Raw genomic sequence first — 23,647 nt, 5'->3', positions numbered from 1 at the left:
ATAGGGAAAAAAGTCCCAATGTCCCTCCAACTTTTAACCAGATAAAGTTTTAGCCCTTCAATAATTATGAGGAAACTTTTGATCCCCGATCTATCAATAGTGTAAATTGTTGACCCTTTTGTGAATTCCAGCCGTTATGAGTAACGGAAATGAGGGCATTCTTGTCCATATAGAAATATTAATCGAGTAAACGACAATAAACTCAAACTCTTACTAAAAAATAAAACCATTTTCTCTAATGAAATCTGTAAAATCAAACTTCTCCTCAACTTTAACAATGCTATCCAAATGCAACAAATCCTAGAACGCCCATTTAAAGGACAAAATTAAAAAATTAAGAAATTTCAAAAATTTCAAATTTTTACAGCCTAAAAGTCACTCTTTAACACAGATATGTACATAACTTATAAAACCAACAAATGGGTTTTTTGAATCTTACAAATACAAATAAAATCAACATATTTACAATCATTAATTTTATACCATATGAAACTCTTTAAGGGTGACCCCTAGAAGGTAAAAGTAGTAAGCATTGTGGCTTCAAAGTAAAAGAAGAACAATAGCTGATGGGTTTGATGACATCCATAGTGGGTTTCCAAATCTAATGATTCTTTGATCTTCTTTCCATTATCTTGATTGGAATCCTTCACTTTCTTAAGAAACCCATCCTTCATCTTTTTCCTTTTCTTAAGAAACCCATCCTTTGATAGAAGCATGATACAGAAGATGAGAAAGCAGAAAAGCAAGCACAAAGAAGAAAGCATGAATTGCATAGATCCATCGCCACCTCCTCTCTCTATTGCTGAATATTTGTCTTATTACTATCTGTCTCTCTCACTCAATTTCACATGGAGAATAGCACACAGAGGAGGAGGTACATAAGGTTTGGTTTCAGATCCACTAAATTGTGTGAAAACATTAAAAAGAGAATGGGAAAAATGGGATTTCTGGAGTTTTTTCCAGTGTATATTTGTGAGTTAATGTTCATTTTGGTTGAGGTGTCAATTGATACTTTGGATATTAGATTAATATTCCTGAACAGACAAAAATGTCCTCATTTTCGTCGCACATAAACGGCTGGAATTCATAGAAGGCCCGACAATTTACACTATTGATAGATCGATGGCCAAAAGTTTACTCCTAATATTGAAGGGCTAAAACCTTATGTAGTTAAAAGTTTGAGAGCCATTGGGACTTTTTTCCCATTTCAATATTTAGTATGTATCCACTTTTTTTTTTTGAAAAATAGAGAACAATTATATTGATCACTGTGTTTGGATAGTAAATTATTTAAAATTTTAATTAAAATAATTACTATTATACTTTTTAAAATATAATATATGTGAAATAAAAAATAATTAAAAAAAAAAAATTGATTGAAAACTATATTGTGATGCAACTAAAATATTTATTTGGAATAAATTTTGATATCAGACCACACTCGTTACCACATCGCATAGTATATGCACACTAATTTGCAAATCAAAAAAATGAAAAAAATAAATGAATAAATATATAAATAAAGAAATAAACCCAACAGAAAAAGAAAACAAGAAAAGAAACGCATTGACTTAACTGTTCTTCTATCACCCCCAGGTCTCTCAGAAGGGTCTCATACTCGCAGCTGGATTTCTATGGTTATTTCCAGTCGTCGCTTTCATTGGTAGAAAATTCTCTAATCCCAATAGAATCTTCTTCTCGTTTTTGCTTTATCTTTACATTTTTGCTTCTTTTTCTGACTATCGTGAATTGCATGCACTTGGATATATTTATTTATTCTTGTGTTAGCTGGGAATTTTGTTCATTTGGGGTTTGATTTTTGTTTTCTTTTCTGGAATTTATACTTGCTTTCTGGGTCCATGTGTTTATAGTTATATACAATTTTTTCTCAGTTCCATTTTCCCTTTTTTTTAGAAATCTTTATTTTTGATTGATAAATGTTTTGTAACCGATGAAAGTTGAAATTCTTTGGTGAATTCGATAGTTCTTTTAAGTTTTCTGTGTTTCTTGATAACATGCCGATAATTGATAAGCAACAAATTGAAGTCTTCATGCAGAGAAGTGGAACAAGAAAGGAAAAAGGAACAAAGGGTTTATCTACCTACCAATTGAATGTGTTCCTGTTGTTACTGGAGTTGTGCCCTTCAATTGAAATTGATGAGAAGACTATTGACTGCATTTTGGCATGAAATTCTTTGTGGAAAATGTAATTGTCTAGATTCAAATTTGGTAATTTGCATTTTTTTTTTTTTTGGTTGAAAATCTGTTTTAAACAATTCATAATTTTAAGCGTATGTAATTATGTGAATGAGTTTTTAGTTTATGAAGGTTTGTAGAGAGATAAAGATATTTGTCATAGTGTATAAAAATACTGAACAAACAGAGTTGGATCCAATCCAGAATCGGGATCAGTTGGATTTGAGTATTCAATACTTCTAAATTAGCCGATAGATTTGTTACGTTATTGAAAATTTGGATTGGGGAGAATGCTAGTGAAAGAAGATGAAGTTGCTGAGATTGTCTTCTCTTTGACATCTTAGATGGCCTTTGTTTTGGAAACTAATCTCGTTTCATGTGGAACTGCATCTTATATGGCTTTTATTTTGGAAACTAATCTCGTTTGATTTGGAACTGCAACATTTGGTGTTAAATGTCGGTTATATAGCCTTACAATATTTGTGAAAGGCATTCATGAAAGCTTTTGTGTGGTAGACCTTCTGGTTTTGCCTTGTATATTGGTGAAGTACTATGATTACATGCTATTGGTAATTTGCATCTTTTCCATTGTCAGGATACGTTAGTTCAGTACAAGACCTGCAAAACCATGCAGCCAAAGCCTAAAAGGTCGGACAGAATAGATGTGAATCTATATAATGTTCCACATTCTACTGTATGTTCTGATCCATGGTGGAGTACCATGGGCTATAACTCCATTTCAACTACTATGATGCGGGGAAGTGTATCAGAGTCATCGTCCCTGGAGCAATCCATGGATGGTCAGTCACAGTCTGATAGTAGAATCCATGAGGAAGATGAAGACAGTGCCAAGCAATCAGAGAGTGTGGTAAATCAACATCCAGGTACCATTCTGTGCACTTTAGATTCTTTTACAGGAGAATGTGTATGTATCATTGTCTGCTTTTACAGCATTGGAACTATATGTGATTTCTAGGATGAGGTTGTACATTTTGCATTTCCTATGTATGTATTTTGACAAGCCTTCCGAGAGCTATGGATGCGAGTTAACAATATTTTAGATATTGGTTTCTTCTACCCCGAAAAAAGTACCATCAGACATGCCACTTGAGCTTAGTTTCTGATGCATAACTCAAGTATGATGTAGTAAGGTTAGAGGAACTGCAGTCATTTTGGTGTTGGTACTTTTACTTGGAGCAGCTTAAGTTTAGGAAGCTTAATAAAATGGAACTGTGATAATTGTTATTCTAGTTACTCAACTTTTGCTTCCAATTCCATAGAAGAAGATTTTTTTCCCCTAAGACTAACCTCATTGGTAATTTTCCTAACATGACTTTCTGTTTCATTTTTTTTTTGAGGTTATCCAGATTTATGGGACTTATTCTGGACAAATTTTTATACTAGACATAGTGAAGCTCAAAGCAAAAGTGCATGATATTGTTTATCAGCCCATTAAGCTTAGTTTCTAGCATCTTCTGATGGTAGTATTGCCTTTTGGATGCAAAAGCTGCATAATGATTCGTGATGGAGTTATTTGTATATTTTACTTTGTCAGAAAGAAATTGAAAAAAAGCATCTAGTTGTTAACCAGGTTGTTTTGGAGTAAGAAAGAAAATTATGAGCGGTACTTTGGCAGAAGTCGTTTTAAACATTAATAGACAGCTTTCAGAAAAGATTACATGAAATGCTTTAAGCTATCTTAGCTTTTGAAACACTCACAGGTTCTTGTGGTGTAAGAAAGAAAATTATGAGATGTACTTTGGCAGAAGTCATTTTAAACATTAACGGACGGCTTTCAGAAAAGATTACATGATATGCTTTAAGCTATCTTAGTTTTTGAAACACTCACAGGGTAAAGCATGTCCAAAAATTACTGTGTACCTTGATCGATGACTCTAATCTAATTTACTGTGTACCTTGATCTATCTTAGCTTTTGAAACACTCACAGGTTCTTGTGGTGTAAGAAAGAAAATTATGAGATGTACTTTGGCAGAAGTCATTTTAAACATTAACGGCTTTCAGAAAAGATTACATGATATGCTTTAAGCTATCTTAGTTTTTGAAACACTCACGGGGTAAAGCATGTCCAAAAATTACTGTGTACCTTGATCGATCACTCTAATTTAATTTCAACACTAATTTGTAATGAAGAATGTGTGGCCAGAATCTGCTTCCATTGGTACGTCTCTTTGTACTTGAAAGTCATCTTGACCGATCTGAATCAGAAAATTATTTCAAAATCAATCTGGGTAATGCATGAGATTTACACCCCTGAAGTTGCAAAATATCTAGTTTTGGATGTTGGACGTTATGGAGAAGACTTAGGAGTTATTCCACAATGATAGGTAAGAGGTGGGCTGTAAATACAAGAAGCTGGGATGAACTTAGATAGAATAGGAAAGCCAGACTAGCAGACTGAGCAGTGCAACATGGTGATGGAAGAGCAATGGAGAAAATAATTCCAAGAAAGGCGTTCCAGATGGTTATTTAAACTTCTAATTTTCTTTTTGTTTTCATTCTCCTTCTAATCCTTTTTGTGGATTGTTGGCCCATTAATAGCTAAAGTTGATACAGAAGGAAGGTAGTCATTCTACCAACTTGCAAATATCTATAGCTGAGGTTAGACAGGAGTGGAGGTGTTGGACTATCATTTATAGATTGCAATCATCCTTTGGTGCTTCTTGAATTATTTCATTCTTACCTATCAAATTTAAAAGATTTTAATACAAAGCCTAACAGCACATTGTTTTTTTTTCTTATGGGAAAATTGCAAAACAAGTTCATTAAATTTATCCCACGTGTTTCGTCATTGAACTTATAATAGATTAGTAAATTCATTGTGGATTTTTAGGAAAACTTGTCTTAGGATTTCTTGGTTCCTGCTTGTCATGCTAAATATGTTGATTAGATTATGGTGGTGTTACTTTGGATGATTCTTCTATTACCATCTTTTTATAATTGAAGAGATGCAGTACCAGGAAGCTATGGGGAAGAAAAACCTGATTCCATAATTCAGTTAGAGAATCTTTAAGAATAAGAAGGTAGGTGCAGAATGTTCATCTCTGAAGATTTGAGGATAAGAGAGTGTTGTAGTTGTATTTTGGGAGGAAGCAAGAGAAGAAGAGGAAGTAGAAACTCTAGAAATTCGACCTAAGCTGAGGCTTCCTTCATTTCTCAAAGGAAGTATGGCAGAACTTCATTACTCAACAAAACTTTATCTCGCTCCATCTCTACATTCCTAAGCTATTACAGCTGGTATATGTATAGAGCAAGATCCAGTCTTGTAGGTCAAGATTTCTTAAAGACTATGGAGAACTCTTAGCTAAGAAAACAACTAAGACACTACAAATTGAAAGGACGTGGCAAACGAATTTGGATTTTGATAATTTAAGTTGCAGCCACGAAATCTGATTTTCACATATAAAATTTGACTCCTAGAGACTCTAATTTCTGATCCTGAAAGCTAATACATTAAAAGGAACCTAAAACATAACCAGGAACAACTAAGAAAATCCTGAATTCCCTGATTTTCTTGAATTCTTCAAACATCTTTATTCGCCTCAATGAATGCTGCATCACTTTGATGGCAATGATCTTATCAATCATAGATGGAAATTATGCACAAGAAGATAATAACTTCCAGAGAATCGCGTCAGCCATTCCTCCAAAAAGCAATGAGAGCCTTACTCAGCCCCAGCAATTTGAACTGGTTGGGCATTCAATTGTAAGTTTTATTTTATTTTTTAATTTTTTTCCCTGCTCTCTTTAATTGATTTTAGTCTGAGGATACTAAACATGCTTGTTTATGTGGTCTTTATCTTTTGGTAGAGACATATCTTGTCTGAGAAATTACCTATTATTCTGTCCTCCTCTTCAGGCTTGTGCTTCAAACCCATATCCTGATCCATATTTTGCAGGGATGGTGGCAACTTATGGGCAGCCTTTGGTATGTGTAGTTTTTTGTAGTTTCATTAAGTACTATGACATAGCATTTTATTGCACTTTGTATGTTTTGATTTTCTGGGACAGAATTGTATATTATTCTTCCTGTGGAGACAATGGAAAATCATAGACAAGCATAACTTATTGTTTTAAATTGCAAAGAAGTGGCAGGTAGACAGCAGAAGATGACTTCTATTTTCGTTGTCCTTTTGCCCCTTTTCTCATATTTTGATTACTTAGCTCACATAATCTTCTCTCAAATGTTCAAGCCGACTTTCTCCTTTCAGATGGTTATCAGGCTTTATTATCATATTGGAATATAGGCAAAACACTATCTTTAATGTTTGTAATTTTACTGTTGGTTTGACGATTTATGTACGCTGTTGTATTTGGTTAGTTTTCTTTGTGCTTCTTAGCCAGCTGGCTATCTCGTAGACTCTCATCATGCTTGTTTCACAAATATTTCACTTTTGCTACTGGTTTGAGATGCTTAATCTGGCAAACTTTGTATTGATCAGGTTCATCCTCCACTAATTGATATGCATCACGCCAGGATGCCTCTTCCTCTTGAAATGACACAAGAGCCTGTTTATGTGAATGCCAAGCAGTATCATGGGATTTTGCGACGAAGAGAGTCGCGTGCCAAAGCTGAGCTTGAAAAGAAGTTGATAAAAGCACGCAAGGTTGGTGTTTCAAGTACATGTGTTTCCTACCTGGTACTTGCAGGAGCATTTGATCTGCATTTTTTTACTTAGTTTCGGCAACATATGTCAACAAATCCCATTAGTTATTTAGTTGTTGAGTTTCAGTTTCAGAGACTGTATAAAAGGCAGTTTTCTACTCACATTTCCTCTTGCTCTTATATTTATTTTTCCTGCATTCCTTCTGACAATTAAAGTTGCTCTTCACTAAATGGATATTTGGGGTACAGGATTTGAGTCCTCTCACTGCAATAAGTTGGCAGAGTACTGATTCAAGGAAACAAATAGTTTGTATACTTTCATTCTCAAAATTCACTCTGTTTTTGTGTCTTTTGTGTGGTGCGTGTGTTGAGTGGACTCCTGCTTGTTAGCATGTGATTAATATAAATTATAGCTTCTTTGTTAATAGGATTATGTGCTTTTGTGTATTCTCTGCGTTTGTTTATTTCTCTTTTTGGCTGTTTACTGGACATTTGGGGTCAAAGTGAAATCTGGCCTCATGAAAAATCTGGGTGGTAATTACGTCCTTTTGTTTTTCATTAATTTGTACAATCATTTACTTTCTCCAACAGAAAATTTTAAGACTTAACCTCCTTTTGCTGCTTTTCTCATTAGAATTGAAATTGTTGTGTAAATTGAGTAAATTGCAACTGACTCTCTTTCTCAGTCTCTAGAACTGTAATTGATGCAACTGCCATTGGTGAGATACATTCCGGTTATTTGATTTTGCAGCCATACCTTCATGAGTCCCGACATCAACATGCTTTGAGAAGAGCAAGGGGTTCTGGAGGACGATTTGCGAAAAAGACAGATGCCAATGATTCAATGGGATCATGTTCCAGTTCAGCCATCTCATCACAGTACGTCCATTCATCCAAACCTGATTCTCTACCTTCTCATTGTGCTGAGACGTTAGAAAGCTGCCAATAAGTTCCTAATGCCTCTAACTTGTGCATCAAATTGCAGTGGCAGCTTTGAGAGGCCAAATAGCTCACAGGAAGTAACACAAGATTCTGTCAATGGCGCAGGAGGATACTTACCAGGCCAGTTGTGTGGAAATGTGCCATCTAAGCAGGTGGATTCCATGCCTTGATCCATACACCCATTTGGGGGTCAAAGATTGTACTTCTGAGCTGAGGGAGGTACAATCACCAGTCATTTCTCTTGGCTTTCTTATGCTGGGCGGCAATTCATTCTTGGCTTTGTTTCTTCTGTTTGAGGTGGGTTGGGTTTAGACTTGTGGCTTATAAAAGATTCCATTTTGTTTTCTCATCTGTTGTGTAAAGGAATAGACTTAGGTAGAAAACAGAGAGAGAACTTCCTGGTAGGATCTTGAGACAAATAATTTGCTTTATTTAGGGACAATGTATAATTTTAGGTTCAAGTGTGTTTATGTATTTCATGTATAATTCTAGGCGGCTTATGTATTTTCTTGTATTTCATGTTGTTGGCTATGGAATTCGGTACGCGAATATTTTTGGTGAGGATGCTTCTGAGCATTAAGGCGGTTTAACTAGGCTGACGTGCTGGCTGAATTCAGATTACTCCTTTGTTGGAGAATTAGTGTATGTAGAGTGCTTTATTTTTGCTTGAAATCTGTATCTGGCTAAGTACTTTACACTCAGTATCCTTGAATTTGGTTTCTGCCATTGACCTTTGGCCATAAATTAAACCTGATAGTAGCATTACGTTTAACAGGCCAACACCTAAAACCAAAGGAAGCTCCTCTGCCTACATCTTCTGTTGGGAGCACAAAGGCCTTTGGTTAAGCTCCTTAATCTTCTATTGCAGTTCAGTCAATATACCTCTCTGCTTGAAATAAAATATGGAAGCAAAATGGTCAGGAAAGTGCCAATTTATAATTTGGCTTGTGTAGCATGACGTATTTTCTTCCTACTGCTTTGAAGTTGGAACTTGGTTGCGAAAGCTAAAATTACTTAGTAGGCCCGTTTGAGTTGCGGTGCTTTTTGGGGGGAAAAAATTTTTAAACGCTAAAAGTGCTTAGAATATTTGATAACTAATTTTTGTGGCTTAAGAAGCTAAACGTTCAACTTTAACTGCACTCCTCCGAAAAGCTAAAACTTGCCATTTCTTGAATTACATTTTCATTCAAAATATTTTAAATTTTAAATTTGACACTTTTATTCTACAATAGTCGAATGCTTTATCTAATAATTCAAGAATGCTTGTATGTATGACAATGTTTTAAAAACCGGACCGTTAATCGAACCGGTGAAGTGAAAGGGTCGAGGTTCAACCGGTCGGACCGGTTCAACCTCGGTTCAATGAATTTTTTAAAAAATAATTTATATAAATATATATGTGTACAAAATAAGACATGTAATGGATAATTTAATACTTTATATGATGAAAAGTTTACTATTTTTGAATAATTTGGATTTTTAAAAATAAATTTTTTAAATTATAAGTTAAAACAAATAAATTTCATCTCAATTTCAATTATATCTACCAAAAAAATCTTAAATATAATCCAAAAATATCACAATATTTGAAATTATACAAAATTCACGTCCACGAAAATTTAGACATTGTGAACTTAAATTTTAATTTACATTTTGGAATTTAAATTTACAATTTAAAAAAGGAAGTTTGGAGTTCGAAGAAAATCAAGAGAATTGAAAATAGAAATGCAAATTTGATAAGAAACAAAAAATGAGATAAAAGTGAGTGGTTGTGATATTAAATAAATTGGGTTAAAGAAAAATAATTCTTTTTTAACTTTTTTAAATTTAATAGACAAAAACAAAATTAAAATATGGAAGAAAACATCAATAAATAAAAAATAAAGAGGTTTGATTAAAAAAATGAGTGGCAAAAGAAAAGATGATAGAGAGAGAGTGTGTGTGTGTGTGTGTGTTGAAGATTAAAAAGAAAGAGTCATGAAAGGATGATATTTTATAAAAAAAATGGAACAAAAGAAATATGAGTGTTTGTTTTATATAAATAAGTTATCAAAAAAAACTAATAAGATGTGATAGTGCAACGGTTACTACATTGGTCTTCTATTACAAAGGTCTTGAGTTCGAATCTTGATAACTACATTTTGCAAAAAAAAAAAAAAAAAAAAAAAAAAAAAAAAGGAAAACTCAAAAACCGGAAATAACCGGTTCACATCCGGTTCAGCGGTTTCGCGGTCCGACCGGTTTCTTGACAAAGTCAAACCTGGCATTGAACCGGACCGGAGCCATGGCCGGTTCGCGGTTCAACCGGTCGAACCGGCCGGTCCGGTCCGGTTTTCAAAACACTGATGTATGATTGTTCGATGACCAGGAGAATCTTCATCAACCTTAGGAAATTTTATTGAGAAGTCTCTCTCCAGCATCCATATGATGTAATTTTCTCATCTTAATTCTTTTCAAATTTCAAAACTTTTCTCTTTTTTTTTTTTTAAGATTGACTCTTATTATAGGAGCACAATTGTTTGATAGTTTGTCTCAAACAAAATTTTCAAGTTGTGCAAATCCCATGAAAACTATCAGCCCTTCAAATTTTCTACAACTATGTTGGCAGGAGTGGACAAAAGATTGGAGCTTGATACTAAGTTCATTGATCTGGGCCATTTTGAAAAGCATTTGGGTTTTGATAAAAAAAAAAAAAAAGAGAGAGAGATCGAACCATTGGATTTTGATAAAAAAGAGATGTAAGAAAACTCGACTTATCAACAATATAGACTACGGGGAAGGCTCCCATGCCACGTAGGAATGGTCATCCGCTCATGTGGCGAGAAGGAATTGGTTTCTTGGTGATGTGGCAAAAGGTGATTGGTGGCAAGTTTGGTTGTCCTTGCACGAGTCCTGCATGTGACTTCCTTTTTTTCTTTCCATCCAGTTGGGTACTGCACTAGTCTTGAGGTCTTCATTAAAAATCAGGAACTACTCCACCAACTCTACCCATTGCAGTGTCCAGATGTCCTCCTGTCCCCTTTGTCCTCTTCTCAATCAATCAATCTTCTTCCTCTGCACATTTTCCCCTCTCTTCTTTTTTCAGCATAAGTCAAATATTCTTCTCTCCATCTCTCTCTCTTTTTTGTTTTTTGTTTGTCTCTCAAGTCCGTTGCTTTCTCCATTTTAATTTTGTGTATGCTTTTTTTGCCCCTTGATTAAATTTTCTTTTATTCTCTATTAAGTTTCATGCATTTGCTACAGGTTGAGAGATCAAGACTATCAGCAAGCACGAAGAATCGTGGAGATTCTTTTCTCAAGGTAAAGACTTGTAGGGTCTCTCTATTTTTTTTTCGATCCAAAAATGAAACCTCTATTTTTCTTTTCCTTAGAGTATTTTTGAAGTCTTTCTGTGTGTTTTTTTTCTTCAAAATGAGTTAATTTTGGAGTTTTTTTTTTCCTTGGAGTTTTTCAAAGTCTTACTAATAAATTTGATCTGGTCAACATTTCCTAATTCAAGGTGTATGTCGGATAAAGTAAGAAGGAAAAAAGATGCAACATTTTCAGCATTGAGCCTTGTGGGTATGTGCAATGGCTTATGTTTCAAATTTTTTGTGCTCTGTGGCTGTTTTTGTTTTGGGAGATTTGTTATCAAGTCTGTTTTTTTAATCTCGTTATCACTATTATTATGTCTTCAAGAAATGGAGGATAAATGATTGAAGGTATGTTGTTTTTCTCAGGTTTTTTGTTTCTCTTTTATCATTTAAGTTTACCTATTACGTGGTTACCTTTTTTTATTTATGTCTTCTCTTTTCTTTTTTGTGTTTTGTTTTCCTGATAGTATAACTAAATGATAAAGGGAAACTCGTGCCCTCATGTTGAAGTATTCCATAGAATTCCAATGAAGTTAAGAACTAGGAAAAAAGACTAATACAACACCGAGCTTTTGTTTAATTTTTCATGAGACAAAGTAGTTGCAGATCTGCTCCATTTTCTATTGTCCGAAGCTGGACTTTGTCTCTAATTCTGCTTTTGATAGTTGAAGTATCGAGTTTTAAAGCATAAGAGGTGTTTGATTGTTTCCCCTAACTGATCATGATTAACAAATCAATGTTGAATGTGAAAAATCGAGAATAGTGGACTCAATGAGTCTGTTATTGAAGTTATCTAGTATTCTTGCTAATGTTGATATTAGACAACTTTCTTCTAGATGCTAATGTCTTTTGCAATTTTCCTTTAACCTTCTAATTTTGATGCTGATTTCTTCCTCCTCTCCCTCCATCAGTTTCTCCCATTTCCCCATTGTGACGACCCCACCTCCCTCTAGGGCGTACCTAAGGGTTTGGCGGACCGCCTACCCAACTCTCGCCAGGACTCACTCACTAACGTTCTTGAAATAGCTTTTCAAGCCTCGAAATTAACATAAAAGTTCCATTTCCAACCAACAATTCAAACTTAATTTACAATTCAAAAGTAAAACATAGGATTACATTCTAAAGGTTCTAAATACATCACATCTGCAAAAGTACAAGTACAAGAGATTATATACACTAGTTCACGGTTACTTGCTCCAGCCTCCACCCCTGTAAGGAAACACAAACTAATGAGATGAGCTAAAAGCTCAGTGAGGTTCCCAAACAAGCAAACAAGCAGGTAAATATGGGAACATTTACACTTAGCACTTTGCACATTTGACACAGTAATAGGCAGTCATTAAAAAATCAATCATTCATTTATTGAAAAGATACGTGCTCACTTGGAGCCATTTATTCAAGCCATTTATTCATTCATTCACCAACCATTTTCCTTATCCCTCTGACATTAGAAAACATTTGCAAGTGAAAACTCCTTCAGTGTTCTTGTTATTCATTCATTGATTTCATTGCATTGAATTCACTGGCCAGTTCTCCACCAGACTTTGTGGTAATACTCGAGTATACCAAACATTGTCCCAGGGTCACCAGCTGCCCGACCAAGTCCGCTTCTGGCTCGAGTCGATTGGCAAAGAAGGGCAAGGGCCCAGTTCAGCCAAAAAGCTTACATTTATGCACAAGTAGCATTCAATTATTGAAAATTTACTTTTGCTTGGGTCGAGTGCGAGAAGGTAAACACTCGTCCATTGAAAATCCATTTAGCAATCATTGGAAAGCATTAACATTCCGGCAACATTCACAACATTTCACGTAGTCATTTTAATCATACACATGCAAGGAACACTCACCAACGATTAGTGTTTAGCAAAATCAGGTTGAGGCCTAGCTCCTTGGCCGGATTCTAAATCTGCGATCAAATATTGAATAACAGAATACAATCAAGTTGGGTTTCCAAATATCCAACCCTCACTTGTGAATATCACAAGGAAATCATGTGAATAGAACTTATATACATAGACTTCATAAGCTTAGTGACCCTAAGTAAAATACATGCACACTTGCTTTTGTTTTGGAAAGAAAACGATTGGAACTTTTAAGTTTAAAACGTGACATACGCGACTAAAAATCATGTTTTAAAATGGTCATTACTTTCACCTTGCAAAATATATAATTTTGGCAAAATTTCAACTTACATATCACCTCCAAGGTTAACTCAAACATTCCTAAACAAGTGAAGTCCAAATCGATTACAAAGCACACCTCCATGTCCACTTTTACTCACTTATCCTTCAAGAAATGAAATGGACAACAATTTCCCTGTTTTTCCTTCAATTTTTCCTCCAATTTTTCAAGCTAAGCTTTATGGCAAAACAGCCCAAATCAACTCCATAACTCATAAGGAAAATGGGTTCTTACACTCGGCTACAAAACCAACTAATCTAGACTTATCTATAGCATATAAACATAATAAATACATGATCCAAGTGTGAAATGGAGTGCAAGTAATCGAGAAAGTTAGGTTTAAAAACCAGAAAATGTTTCCAAGACCCTTCCAAGTTTTTTGTCATTTCATAAGAAAAATTCCAGCTTTTGTAACGCTCTTTGAAAAGTTATAACTTGAGTTTTGTAAGTCTAAAAATCATAAATCTTATATCGTTAGAAAATAGACTCAGAAGACTACAACTCTCTAGAAGACATGTTCTAAAATTCAGCCCATAAATTAGTCAAATCTTAGCCTCAATTCACTGCTCAACTAAGTGCAAAAACAGGACAGTCTTGGATTTTCAGCCCACTTTGAAATTTTGCTGGTATTTATAGAAAGTGAACCAACCTATGAATTTTAGACGGTAAAAAGATCTATGAGTCTAGTTTCAAATGCAACAAACGGAACTCAATTCAGATTTTCTACACCAAGATATAACAGATTTCCCAAAACTGCTCAAAGTCTCCTGTGGGAAAAATTTTCAGCAGCACTTCCCCTTATTTTCCCTAATTTCCAGCCATTTTCAAGGCTTCATTCTCACCATAAAACATCCTCAAATCAAGCATATACATACCAGGCTACCAACTCACTAAATCAAGCATATACATAACATTTAACCATCACAACTCCATGTATATATAGAGCTTCAAGTAACTACATCAAGGCTAGAAATTTCACCAAACCTAACAATACCATGATAGCTATCATAAAAGTCATGCCTTTTACCTTATAAAGTATCATCCATCAAGTAGATATAAATACAAGTGGAAAAGATAAGGTGGCAATCAAGTTGACCTCTTAAGTCCCACAAAACAACGCTGGAAAATCACAACACAATATGAAAATCATGAAATCCACCATACAAATCCTTCCTTTAGGTTCTATAACATCATATATCATAGAAACTCAAAGATAAGGGAGGATTTCTAGCAAAGTTCTCCTCTTTACCTCCAAAACTTAGATGGACAGCCAAGCAAGAAGTACTCAAGGGTTTCTTCCTCCAAAACTTCTCCAAAAGCTTCCCCTCAAGCTTATCTCAAGGTTGATTGGAGTGGATTGAGGTTGATCTTGGTTTTTCTTCCATGATTCAAGCAAGAGATCAAGGCTGAAAATGGAGTATTTTTCTCTTCTTCTCCTCTCAAATTTCGTCCATCATGGAAGGCAAAGGAAGAAAATGGTGATTGACTTGAGTTGGATAAATTTTAAGCTTAATCTTGGTTAAGGTCTTGGTCAAGATTGGCTTGGTGTTTGACAAGTGGCACAAATCCAAGTGAAGTCTATTTAATTGTCTCTCTTAAGCACTCAAATATCTATTACTCCTCCAATCATCTCTTAACACCTTTTGTCACATAATTCCTTTTGCACAAAACTCCTTCTAATCCTCCAAATTTATTGCACACACCTCACTAATCGATCACACTAGTATTATGCACTATGAAACATAACATGTATCAAATGAAACATGCACCAAGTAAAATAAGAAAATAAGTCAAAATCATGATTCAACTAATAAAACAACCAAGAATTCAAGGCAAGTAAATGAAATCAAAGAAAATATATAACTAACTATCGGATCACAACACAACTTGCAAACATCTAAAAGTGAGCAAAAATGAGCAAAACCTTTTTTTCTTTGTCAAAGCTAGGGTTTGAAGTCTCTTGTATTAAAATCTCTTTCTTGCCATAAATATCTCGTGCCACAAAACTTTAGGCAATCAATTAAAAGAAGCAATAAGGTACAACTGTCCGTCATCATTCACTATATATACAAGCAAGTAAGTCAAAATGAAAGGTATGAAAATTTTGGGTGCTCACACCCATTGTCTTCTTTTTCATTTCCCTCCTTTTCCTCCTGCAGTTTGCAATGGTTGATATCTTTCGTTTTTCTGCCATTTTTTTCTGATATTTTCTTGGCTAAAAGCAACAAATACTTTTTCCCTCTCATTCATGCAAGGAAGAGGATATCACCGACCTATTTATTTGTATGGCAACAATGATGGTTCGTCAGTTAAATTGAATCCCAGTAGCGGTGTTAGGATTAGTTTATTCCAAAAAGACTACAATACCCCTCCTTTTTATATTCACTAGATTTTTAACTGTGTGTGCACCTATAAGGCCAAGGGTATGGGTGTGTTTGTCAATAAATGTTGCCACAACTCTTCCACTAAACCGGAATTTTGGTTTCTCTCTTTATGAGTTCGACAACTCTTTTTTCCCTCTGCTTTCTTGTACAGATGTGGCTGCAATTCCCGTTTATCCACTGGACATATGCGACAAAGGTATGGTGATCCTCTTTCTTTTGTTTCCTTTGTTTTCTTTTGTTTTCATATACTATTCTAGATTTTTGCTGCTGCTTGCTTCCTCTGTTTGCTGGTGAGTGCGATGTTTTCATATACTATCTAGATTTGATGAAAATTTGTGGGAACTTCTATTCTCATTGCAACACTCTTCAAAAAGCGCATTGTCATATTCTCTTTCTCAATCAATTCTTAAGGAAACAATACAGTAGCCTTTTCATTTTTTTTAACTTTCTTGCACCTAGTAGCAAACTCATTAAAAGCATTATTCTTTTTGCAAGTAGGATGGTCTATGTATATCTTGCAAATCATATATTAAAACAAAGACATATAAGTTTCACTTAGTGTATCATGTCACATAGGTCCAAAAAAATCCATATGAATCAATTACAAACATCTATCAGTAGTAACATTAGAAATATTTTTGAAAGAACTTTTAATTTGTTTACTTAGTTGGTAAGCATCATATAATTTTTCTTTTTGAAAGCTAATTTGAGGCAAATTAGTAACAAGATCACTTTTAGACAATCTAGAAATAAAATCTAAAGTTGCATGTCCAAAATGTCTATGACACAAAATAACTTGATTATGAAAAGTAAATATGCAACTAGCATACTGAGAACTTTCATCATTCAAGTTAGCAAGATATACATTCTCAAATGTGTTAGCAATTAGGATAATCCCTTTTGTTACCTTATTCTCAACAATGCATCTAATTTTATCAAACTTAACATCATAACCAATAACACATAATTGACTGACACCTAGTAAGTTAAAAGAGAAATTTTTGAAAAAATAAACATCTTTAATTCTATGAGAGTCATTATCAATGACTCCATTACCAATAACCAAACGTGCCCTATTGTCACCAATTGTGACTATTCCATATTTCTTCTTAAAAAAAAAAGAACTAATGAATAAATTCTTATTTCTAGTTATGTGGTGAAAACATCCATTATCAACTAACCACTTGCCTTCAAACACCGTATTAACAAGGGCAATCTGCAAAACAAATTAAGCAAAAATGCTCTGGTCTTCTTTTGTTTAAATATAAAATTTCTAGTGCATTGGCCATGTTTGGATCACTCTTTTTTGGAAAAATTTTAATGTTTTTCGTGAATATTCCTTTTATCCATTTTTCAGCCACCTTTTACCTCACATATATTACATCTTAAAATGTGTTACAAAAATTTTTGCCCAAAAACTCTTGGAAGTTTGCAATCCAAACAACCTCATTTTTCATATTTCAATCACTTTCTTTTCTGATTTTCTTCTAACAAAGTAATGATCATGTCCAACTGTGTCACAAAAAGAACATGTAAGCATATATCTTTTGTATAAAAAAAATCATAACAAAATTTATACAAGTGGTTAAATCTATGATAATAGACATCGATAGGTTGTTCTAAGTTTAGAAATTGGACTTTGCTTTCTTTTATAAAATTTATTTTCTCTTTGTTTAGGAAATTGATTTTTTTCAAAATAGATTTTATTTTCTCTTTTGAAAAATATTTCCACAACTACTAGCATTCACACAATCAGCTTGTTTATCAAAACAAACATTTGGTTCAACCTTTAGTTTTTAACGCATCAAGGATTAATCAACAAGTTATTATGCTTCTATTTCAGCTTATCATACATAAGCACATATGTTCATTTTCTTTCTTTAAATTCTCATTTTTAGTAGTTAAAGCCCTGTTTTTATGCCAATTGATTCATTATAAGAGAGTTGTTTATTATGACTGCATTTAGAAGATGAATTTACCTCTTCTTTCAAACCAACAATGCATACTTAATCATTTTTTGATTCTTTGTCTAAATAGCCATCAACATAAGAAGATAACATTTTGACTTTTCTTAACCAAATGACTCGTTCCTTTAGGTTGAGTTTTCAAATTGGAATGAACTCCTGAAGTATTTGTTATGGCTGTGAGATATGGGTTGGCTAGCTTATAAGTTTCTTTATTTTTTGATTGTGCTTCATGAGTAGATACTAGTCCTCTTCTACTTTGCCTCTTATTGTTCTCAATCTTAACCTTGTTCAATCTCTTCTACTAGTAGCAATCTCTCTGAGATGTCTAGATATTTTATAATGGAAACACAAATGCGTAAAAGTCGATGTAGCTAAAGATTTACCCTTCCTATTAGATTTCTTCTTTTGATCTCCTCAAAAGTTCTCTCTTGATTTCTTCTAGAGGAATTTAACTCTATGAGTGATCATAGCAAATTCCTCATCCTCATTAGTGTTGACATTAGACTCATCATCATATGTAGATTATTGAATACTTGCAACCATTTATTCTTGTTAGTCTTCTCCTTTATCTTCTTTTTTTCTTCTTTTGTTCTCAGTCTTAACCTTATTCAATCTCTTCTACTAGTAGCAATCTACCTAAACATGCCTAGATGTTTTATAATAGAAACACACATGAGTAGAAGTTGATTCAGGATTTGAAGACTCACCCTTCCTATTGAATTTCTTCTTTTGATCTTCTCAAAAGTTCTTTCTTGATTTTTTCTATAGAAATTTAACTCTATGAGTGATTATAGCAAGTTCCTCATCCTTATTGGTATTAATATCAGACTTACCATCATATGTAGGTCATTAAATACTAGCAACCATTTATTCTTGTTGGCCTTCTCCTTTTGTTCTTAGTTTTAACCTTATTCAATCTCTTCTACTAGTAGTTATCTATTTGAACATGCCTAGACATTTTGTAATAAAAACACACATGAGTAGAAGTCAATGTAGGATCTGAAGACTCAGCCTTCCTATTGGATTTCTTCTTTTGATCTCCTTAGAAATTCTTTCTTGATTTCTTCGATAGGAATTTAACTTTATGAGTGATCATAGCAAGTTCCTCACCCTCATTAATATTGACATCGAGCTCATCATCATATGTAGATTATTGAAAATGAGCAACCATTCATTCTTGTTGGTCTTCTCCTTTTTCTACTTTTTTTTTTAGAATTTGATCTTTTCAATTATCAAAGAACTAACAAGTTCTTCTAATGGCACTGTACTGAGAATTTTGGCCTTTTGAATTGAAATAATCTAGGTAGTGCACACAACACTTTTTTAGTGAGTTCAATTCGTGGATATTATGTTTTGCCTAAATTGTCAAGGGGTTAATTATGCCCGTGAATCTCTTTGTCATCTTCATGATGCTTCCATTTGACTTCGTGAAGTTCTCATACTATCATATATTAGTATAACCCTTTTATAGGTTTTCATATTACTTATCCCATCATGTGTTGCATCGAGTGTTCTCCATAAGTCCCCAGTAGATATATATTGAGAAATTGATCACTCAATCTTCAGTAAGGATAGTGTAATAAATTCAAAATAATCATACTTTTAGTAATCAACTTTTCATCCTCATTATTATCTCCATGTGACTCTTTAGGAATAGGTGCACTTTTATTATTGGTTTTACTGAGAACATAATTATTTTTAACTGTTAGTCATACCTAACAAATCCGGTGTTGATTTTTATAACATTTTTCCAATATGGATAATTTAAGCAAGTGAATAAGAGATGATAGTTTGACAAACTACTCTATTAAAAAGAAATATCAAACTTGGGATGACTAACCATAATAGATCATACTAACTAATAAAATCTATAACAAATAAGAAAACTTACTATGATGTTACTTGTTGCTCTGAATAGGCCAATCTAGAAGAATGAATAGGTTAATATGTAATTTATATGTAAGTTGAGAATTTTGGATTTAGAAAATGTAGACACCAAATTTTTCTTAATTTCGAGTCTACTATTTTTATTTTTCACTTATAAATTGCTTAAAGTAATTATTTTTATTTTTGTTTTGTAGGTTTGTACAAAAAGAAAGAAAAATGGATGTTCAAAATTGGAGAATTTGGTAGATATTTTTCTTGTGTTGCAATCTCAATAAAAGAAAACCCAAACCCAACCACAAAACCTACCAGAAAACCAAACAAAAACCCAAGCAAAAACACAACAAAAAGCCTACCCGAAGCCCATCCAAAGTCAGGAAAGAAAGGAAATAGAAGAGGCCCATTGGCCCAACTTTTTTCTTGAAAAAAAATGCTCTTCAATTTTTGCAGCAAAAAAAAACTCTTTTCTTCTCCAATTTTGCAGCAACAAACCAGTACGAAGCAACTTGATGGCTAGGTTTTTTTTCTTTCTTTTCTCTTTCTTTCTCCCCAAGCTTGTTAGTACAAATATAGCTCATCATCTCCCAAATCTTATCTTTTAGCACCTAACTACAATTGATCAAAGGGAGGGAAGGAGACACACGATTTTTTCATCCCAATCCTTCATTGCTAGTTTTAGGGTTTTCATTTCATATAAATGCGTAACAAACATGGCTTTTAGGTTTTAAGAGAGAGAGTGAACAAGTTAGAAAAAAATGGCTGCACAAGGTCTAGGGTAGGGAGCGAGAAAAAGCAAGAAAAAGAAAGAAAAATTTTTTCTACAGAAAACTGGGAACAGGCTGGTCGACTAGCCTTGTTCAAATTCATTTTTCTCCTTCGTTATAGATCCGTTTGGGGTGATTCTTTTTTCTGCATTTTCTAGGGACATTGTAAGGATTGAAGACAACCTAAGAGGGGGGTGAATTAGGTTATTTAAAAACTAATCAAGTTATGAGACACTTTTGACTCAATATGAAATTTATCATCTTTTCTAGATGATCATACAATGAATAAATGATTAAGAAAGCAAGATTGCTCAGGAGTAGAAGAGATAATCAGTTTATGTTTGCAAGATAGTAAGTAAAAGATAAAGAATGGCAAACCAAGTATTTCCAAGCTCCTCTTGAGCTTGAGTATCACTTTATAGAACAAACCTCTTCAAGTTGGTTAAAAACAACCAATCTATGTGTACAAAGGAAGGATCACTTCCTCCTTGTCCCAAGCTACACTTGGTCAAGTTAGGAAGTTTTACTATCACTCGGATGACCCTCACAAAACTACACTATTGAAGTATTTTTCATACACAAAAAGAGCTTACACAAAATTCACACAAACAAGAGTACAAATCTTATTTGAAGAGTATTTTCTAACTAAAATCACTCTAGATCTTTTGTAATATCAATGTGCAAAAGTGGTATGAAAGTGGTTGACCATGCTCTATTTATATGAGACCAAAAAGTTCATCCATTAATGCTTCCAACGGATAGAAGGTAGCTGAAGAGTCAACTAGCCGTTGGTAGTGTCGGACGTCCGGTAGACCTGTTTCTTGCGTCCGACAGCAGGCAGTGAGCTCAAGAAGTTTTCTTCAATTCTTTCGGACGTCCGGTACCTTCAATGTATGCGTTCGAAGGTAGATAGTGAAACTGAGAATTCTTCTTCAATCCTTTCGGACGTCCGGTACCTCCAATGTTTTGCGTCCGAAGTGTCGCAATGTTTGTCGGACGTCCGGTGCTCTAATGTTGTGTGTCTGATCGAAGTTAGTGAGCTTAAAAGAAATGATCTAATATCTTCCGACGTCCGGTGGTGGAGTACTTCATGTGTCCGAAGTTGCGCAATGAATATCGGACGTCCGATCCAGTCTTTATGAGCGTCCGACAGCTTTCATCACTCTTTGCCTTTTTTCTTGTATTAAATCATTGAACCTGTTTTGCTTCATTGCTGAAAAGATCTTTGAGGAGAGATTAGTAACATCCATTTGTTTTGTAAACATAAAAAACTAGGGACTAAGATTTACAATCTCCCTCTTTTTTATGATGACAAAATAATGGATGGAGGAAAGAAAATAGTTGAGTCAAAACTCCCCCTCACATGATGCATCAAAAAGTTTGTAAGTACGCACTCCCCCTCAAGACAGCTCACCCCTCAGATTATACTTCCTTGGTGTCTTAGCATCTATTTCTCCCCCTTTTTGTCATCATTAGATGATTTTAACAACTAATGGCAGTAATCCAATATCAGAAATCAAGTCCAATATCCAATTTAATACACCACATCATACCAGAAGATCAACATCAATGTCATCAATAACAACTAGCATCATCAATACAACAACCAACATACCAAAATCAGAGAGTTAACCAATCAGAAATCAGGCATAAGGAATTAGCAATCTCAAATATCAGCAATCAGAAATCAGCAATCTCACAGATATATCAATCACTCCGCACTCATTAGCCCAAAAACAAACAAAATTAACCAAATGAGATTTGACCAATAAAAGTAACCAGAAACCATCAAGATATAAAAGTGAACCAAATAAACTACAAACCAGAGTTTAACCAAATAACCAGAATACTAAGTACAGAGTACTTGAATTGTCAAAATACAAAAGATGCAAATGTCTACTATGAGATGCTATCCTAAAATAAAGTGCAAGTACCTAAAGGTGCCTAAATAGTAATCTTGGATGATCCAGGTCTCCTCCTTGCTAGGCGAAACTGAGCAGGATCCACTTCTTCTTCTGCAGTTTCCTTATCATCATCACTGTCTTCAGTTGCTGGCCCCTTGCTATGACGCCCCCACTTCTCCCTAAGGCGAACCAAAGGGTATCCGTGGGACGCCTGCCCAACTCTCGCCAGGACTCAAGACAATTCGATTCAAGTTTAACGATACATAACAATTACTACAAGCCTAATAAAGAAAAGTCGTTTCCATAATCGACTATCCAAGTCTTACATTAGGTTAACAAAAGATATATCAATTCCGAAAATATACAACAGTCAAAATGTCTAGTCAATTACATTTAAAACCCTAATACAAAAGTACATCTCGAGGGTTTCTCTGAATTTTGCTCCACGTCCATTCCTGTTAAGGAAAACAAATCTACGGGGTGAGCAATTACTCGTGAGGCCGAGAAAACACACATGCAAGCACGTTGTTCAAATAACAATCACAATTGACGAGTAAAACAATGACATTCAAGTAAATAACAATTCGAGCTAGAAAAGTAAACAGAAACAATTCAAGGATATAGGAGCTCTCAGGAGTTATTTTCCACTTGCACGATCAAGAACCTCCACGAATTGAAACTCCGTCAATCGGGTAGGCTATAGTCCGTAGAACTTCACTTGTCCTGTCCCCGTTCACCATTACATACCCCTGTACCGGGCCCGCCTGTCGTTTGTTTGAGGCGATACTGTTCGAGTATGCCAAGCAAGACTTCTCAATAGGTCAAGCTTATTTTTTTTCCTCATGGTTCGCAAATTTACTTATTTTAAATTCCTATTACTAGTTTATTTAAATATTTAATTGCCTGTTTGTTCCGAATATTTTATTTTGACCCTTTTAGACCCAATTTCATGAAATTATGGCTTGCTTATATTTTTAAAATGACTCGTTTCAAAATTTAAATTTTTGAAAACTCGTTAAGTGAGAATAGTGGATACGCGTTTGGAGACAATAATCGATTCGAGAATACAATAAGCTTGGAAAATTGGAGACTTGTACATTAGTCTTGAAATATGTATTTTTATGTTTAAGTGTTCAATTATTAGTTAGTGATACTATCGTTATAAGAATTTCTTGAAAATTCCACTTTATCGCGCACAAATCGGAAGTACGCGTTTTCGCGCGCGTGATTAATTGAGGAACTTTAGACTCTTATTTTTAGACCATTAAGAGTGAATAATAATAGTATGAATGGAAATGCATTAGAGGTTTAGTGCACAAGTGAAATAAACTCGAAAGGAATCAAGCACGAAACGCGCGTGTGTGCGCGCGGGGTGAGAGTTGATATTTGAGGCATTCTTAGCCACACATTTTAGCTTCTCAAGGAAGCTTCATTTTTCATCAAACAC

General features: G+C 34.3%; 1 protein-coding gene across 2 annotated transcripts; it reads left to right on the top strand.

Annotated features, from left to right (window-relative positions):
• Nucleotides 1-1,478: 1,478 nt before the first annotated feature.
• On the top strand, nucleotides 1,479-8,327 carry LOC113691361 (nuclear transcription factor Y subunit A-1). Of its 2 annotated transcripts, XM_027209466.2 has the most exons (7): nucleotides 1,479-1,663; nucleotides 2,792-3,080; nucleotides 5,806-5,921; nucleotides 6,075-6,143; nucleotides 6,658-6,822; nucleotides 7,573-7,700; nucleotides 7,807-8,327. In XM_027209466.2, the coding sequence occupies exons 2-7, from the start codon at nucleotides 2,825-2,827 to the stop codon at nucleotides 7,931-7,933; spliced, it is 861 nt and encodes a 286-aa protein (XP_027065267.1). In that variant the 5' UTR covers nucleotides 1,479-1,663; nucleotides 2,792-2,824; the 3' UTR covers nucleotides 7,934-8,327. The 2 variants fall into 2 exon arrangements, with proteins under 2 accessions (XP_027065267.1, XP_071910113.1); XM_072054012.1 differs by lacking the exon at nucleotides 6,075-6,143 and having other exon boundaries at nucleotides 1,550-1,663.
• Nucleotides 8,328-23,647: the final 15,320 nt, after the last annotated feature.

The sequence above is a fragment of the Coffea arabica genome, chromosome 1e (genome assembly GCF_036785885.1).
Source record: "Coffea arabica cultivar ET-39 chromosome 1e, Coffea Arabica ET-39 HiFi, whole genome shotgun sequence".
NCBI lineage: Eukaryota > Viridiplantae > Streptophyta > Magnoliopsida > Gentianales > Rubiaceae > Coffea > Coffea arabica.
This window is presented reverse-complemented; position numbering and strand designations above follow the sequence as displayed.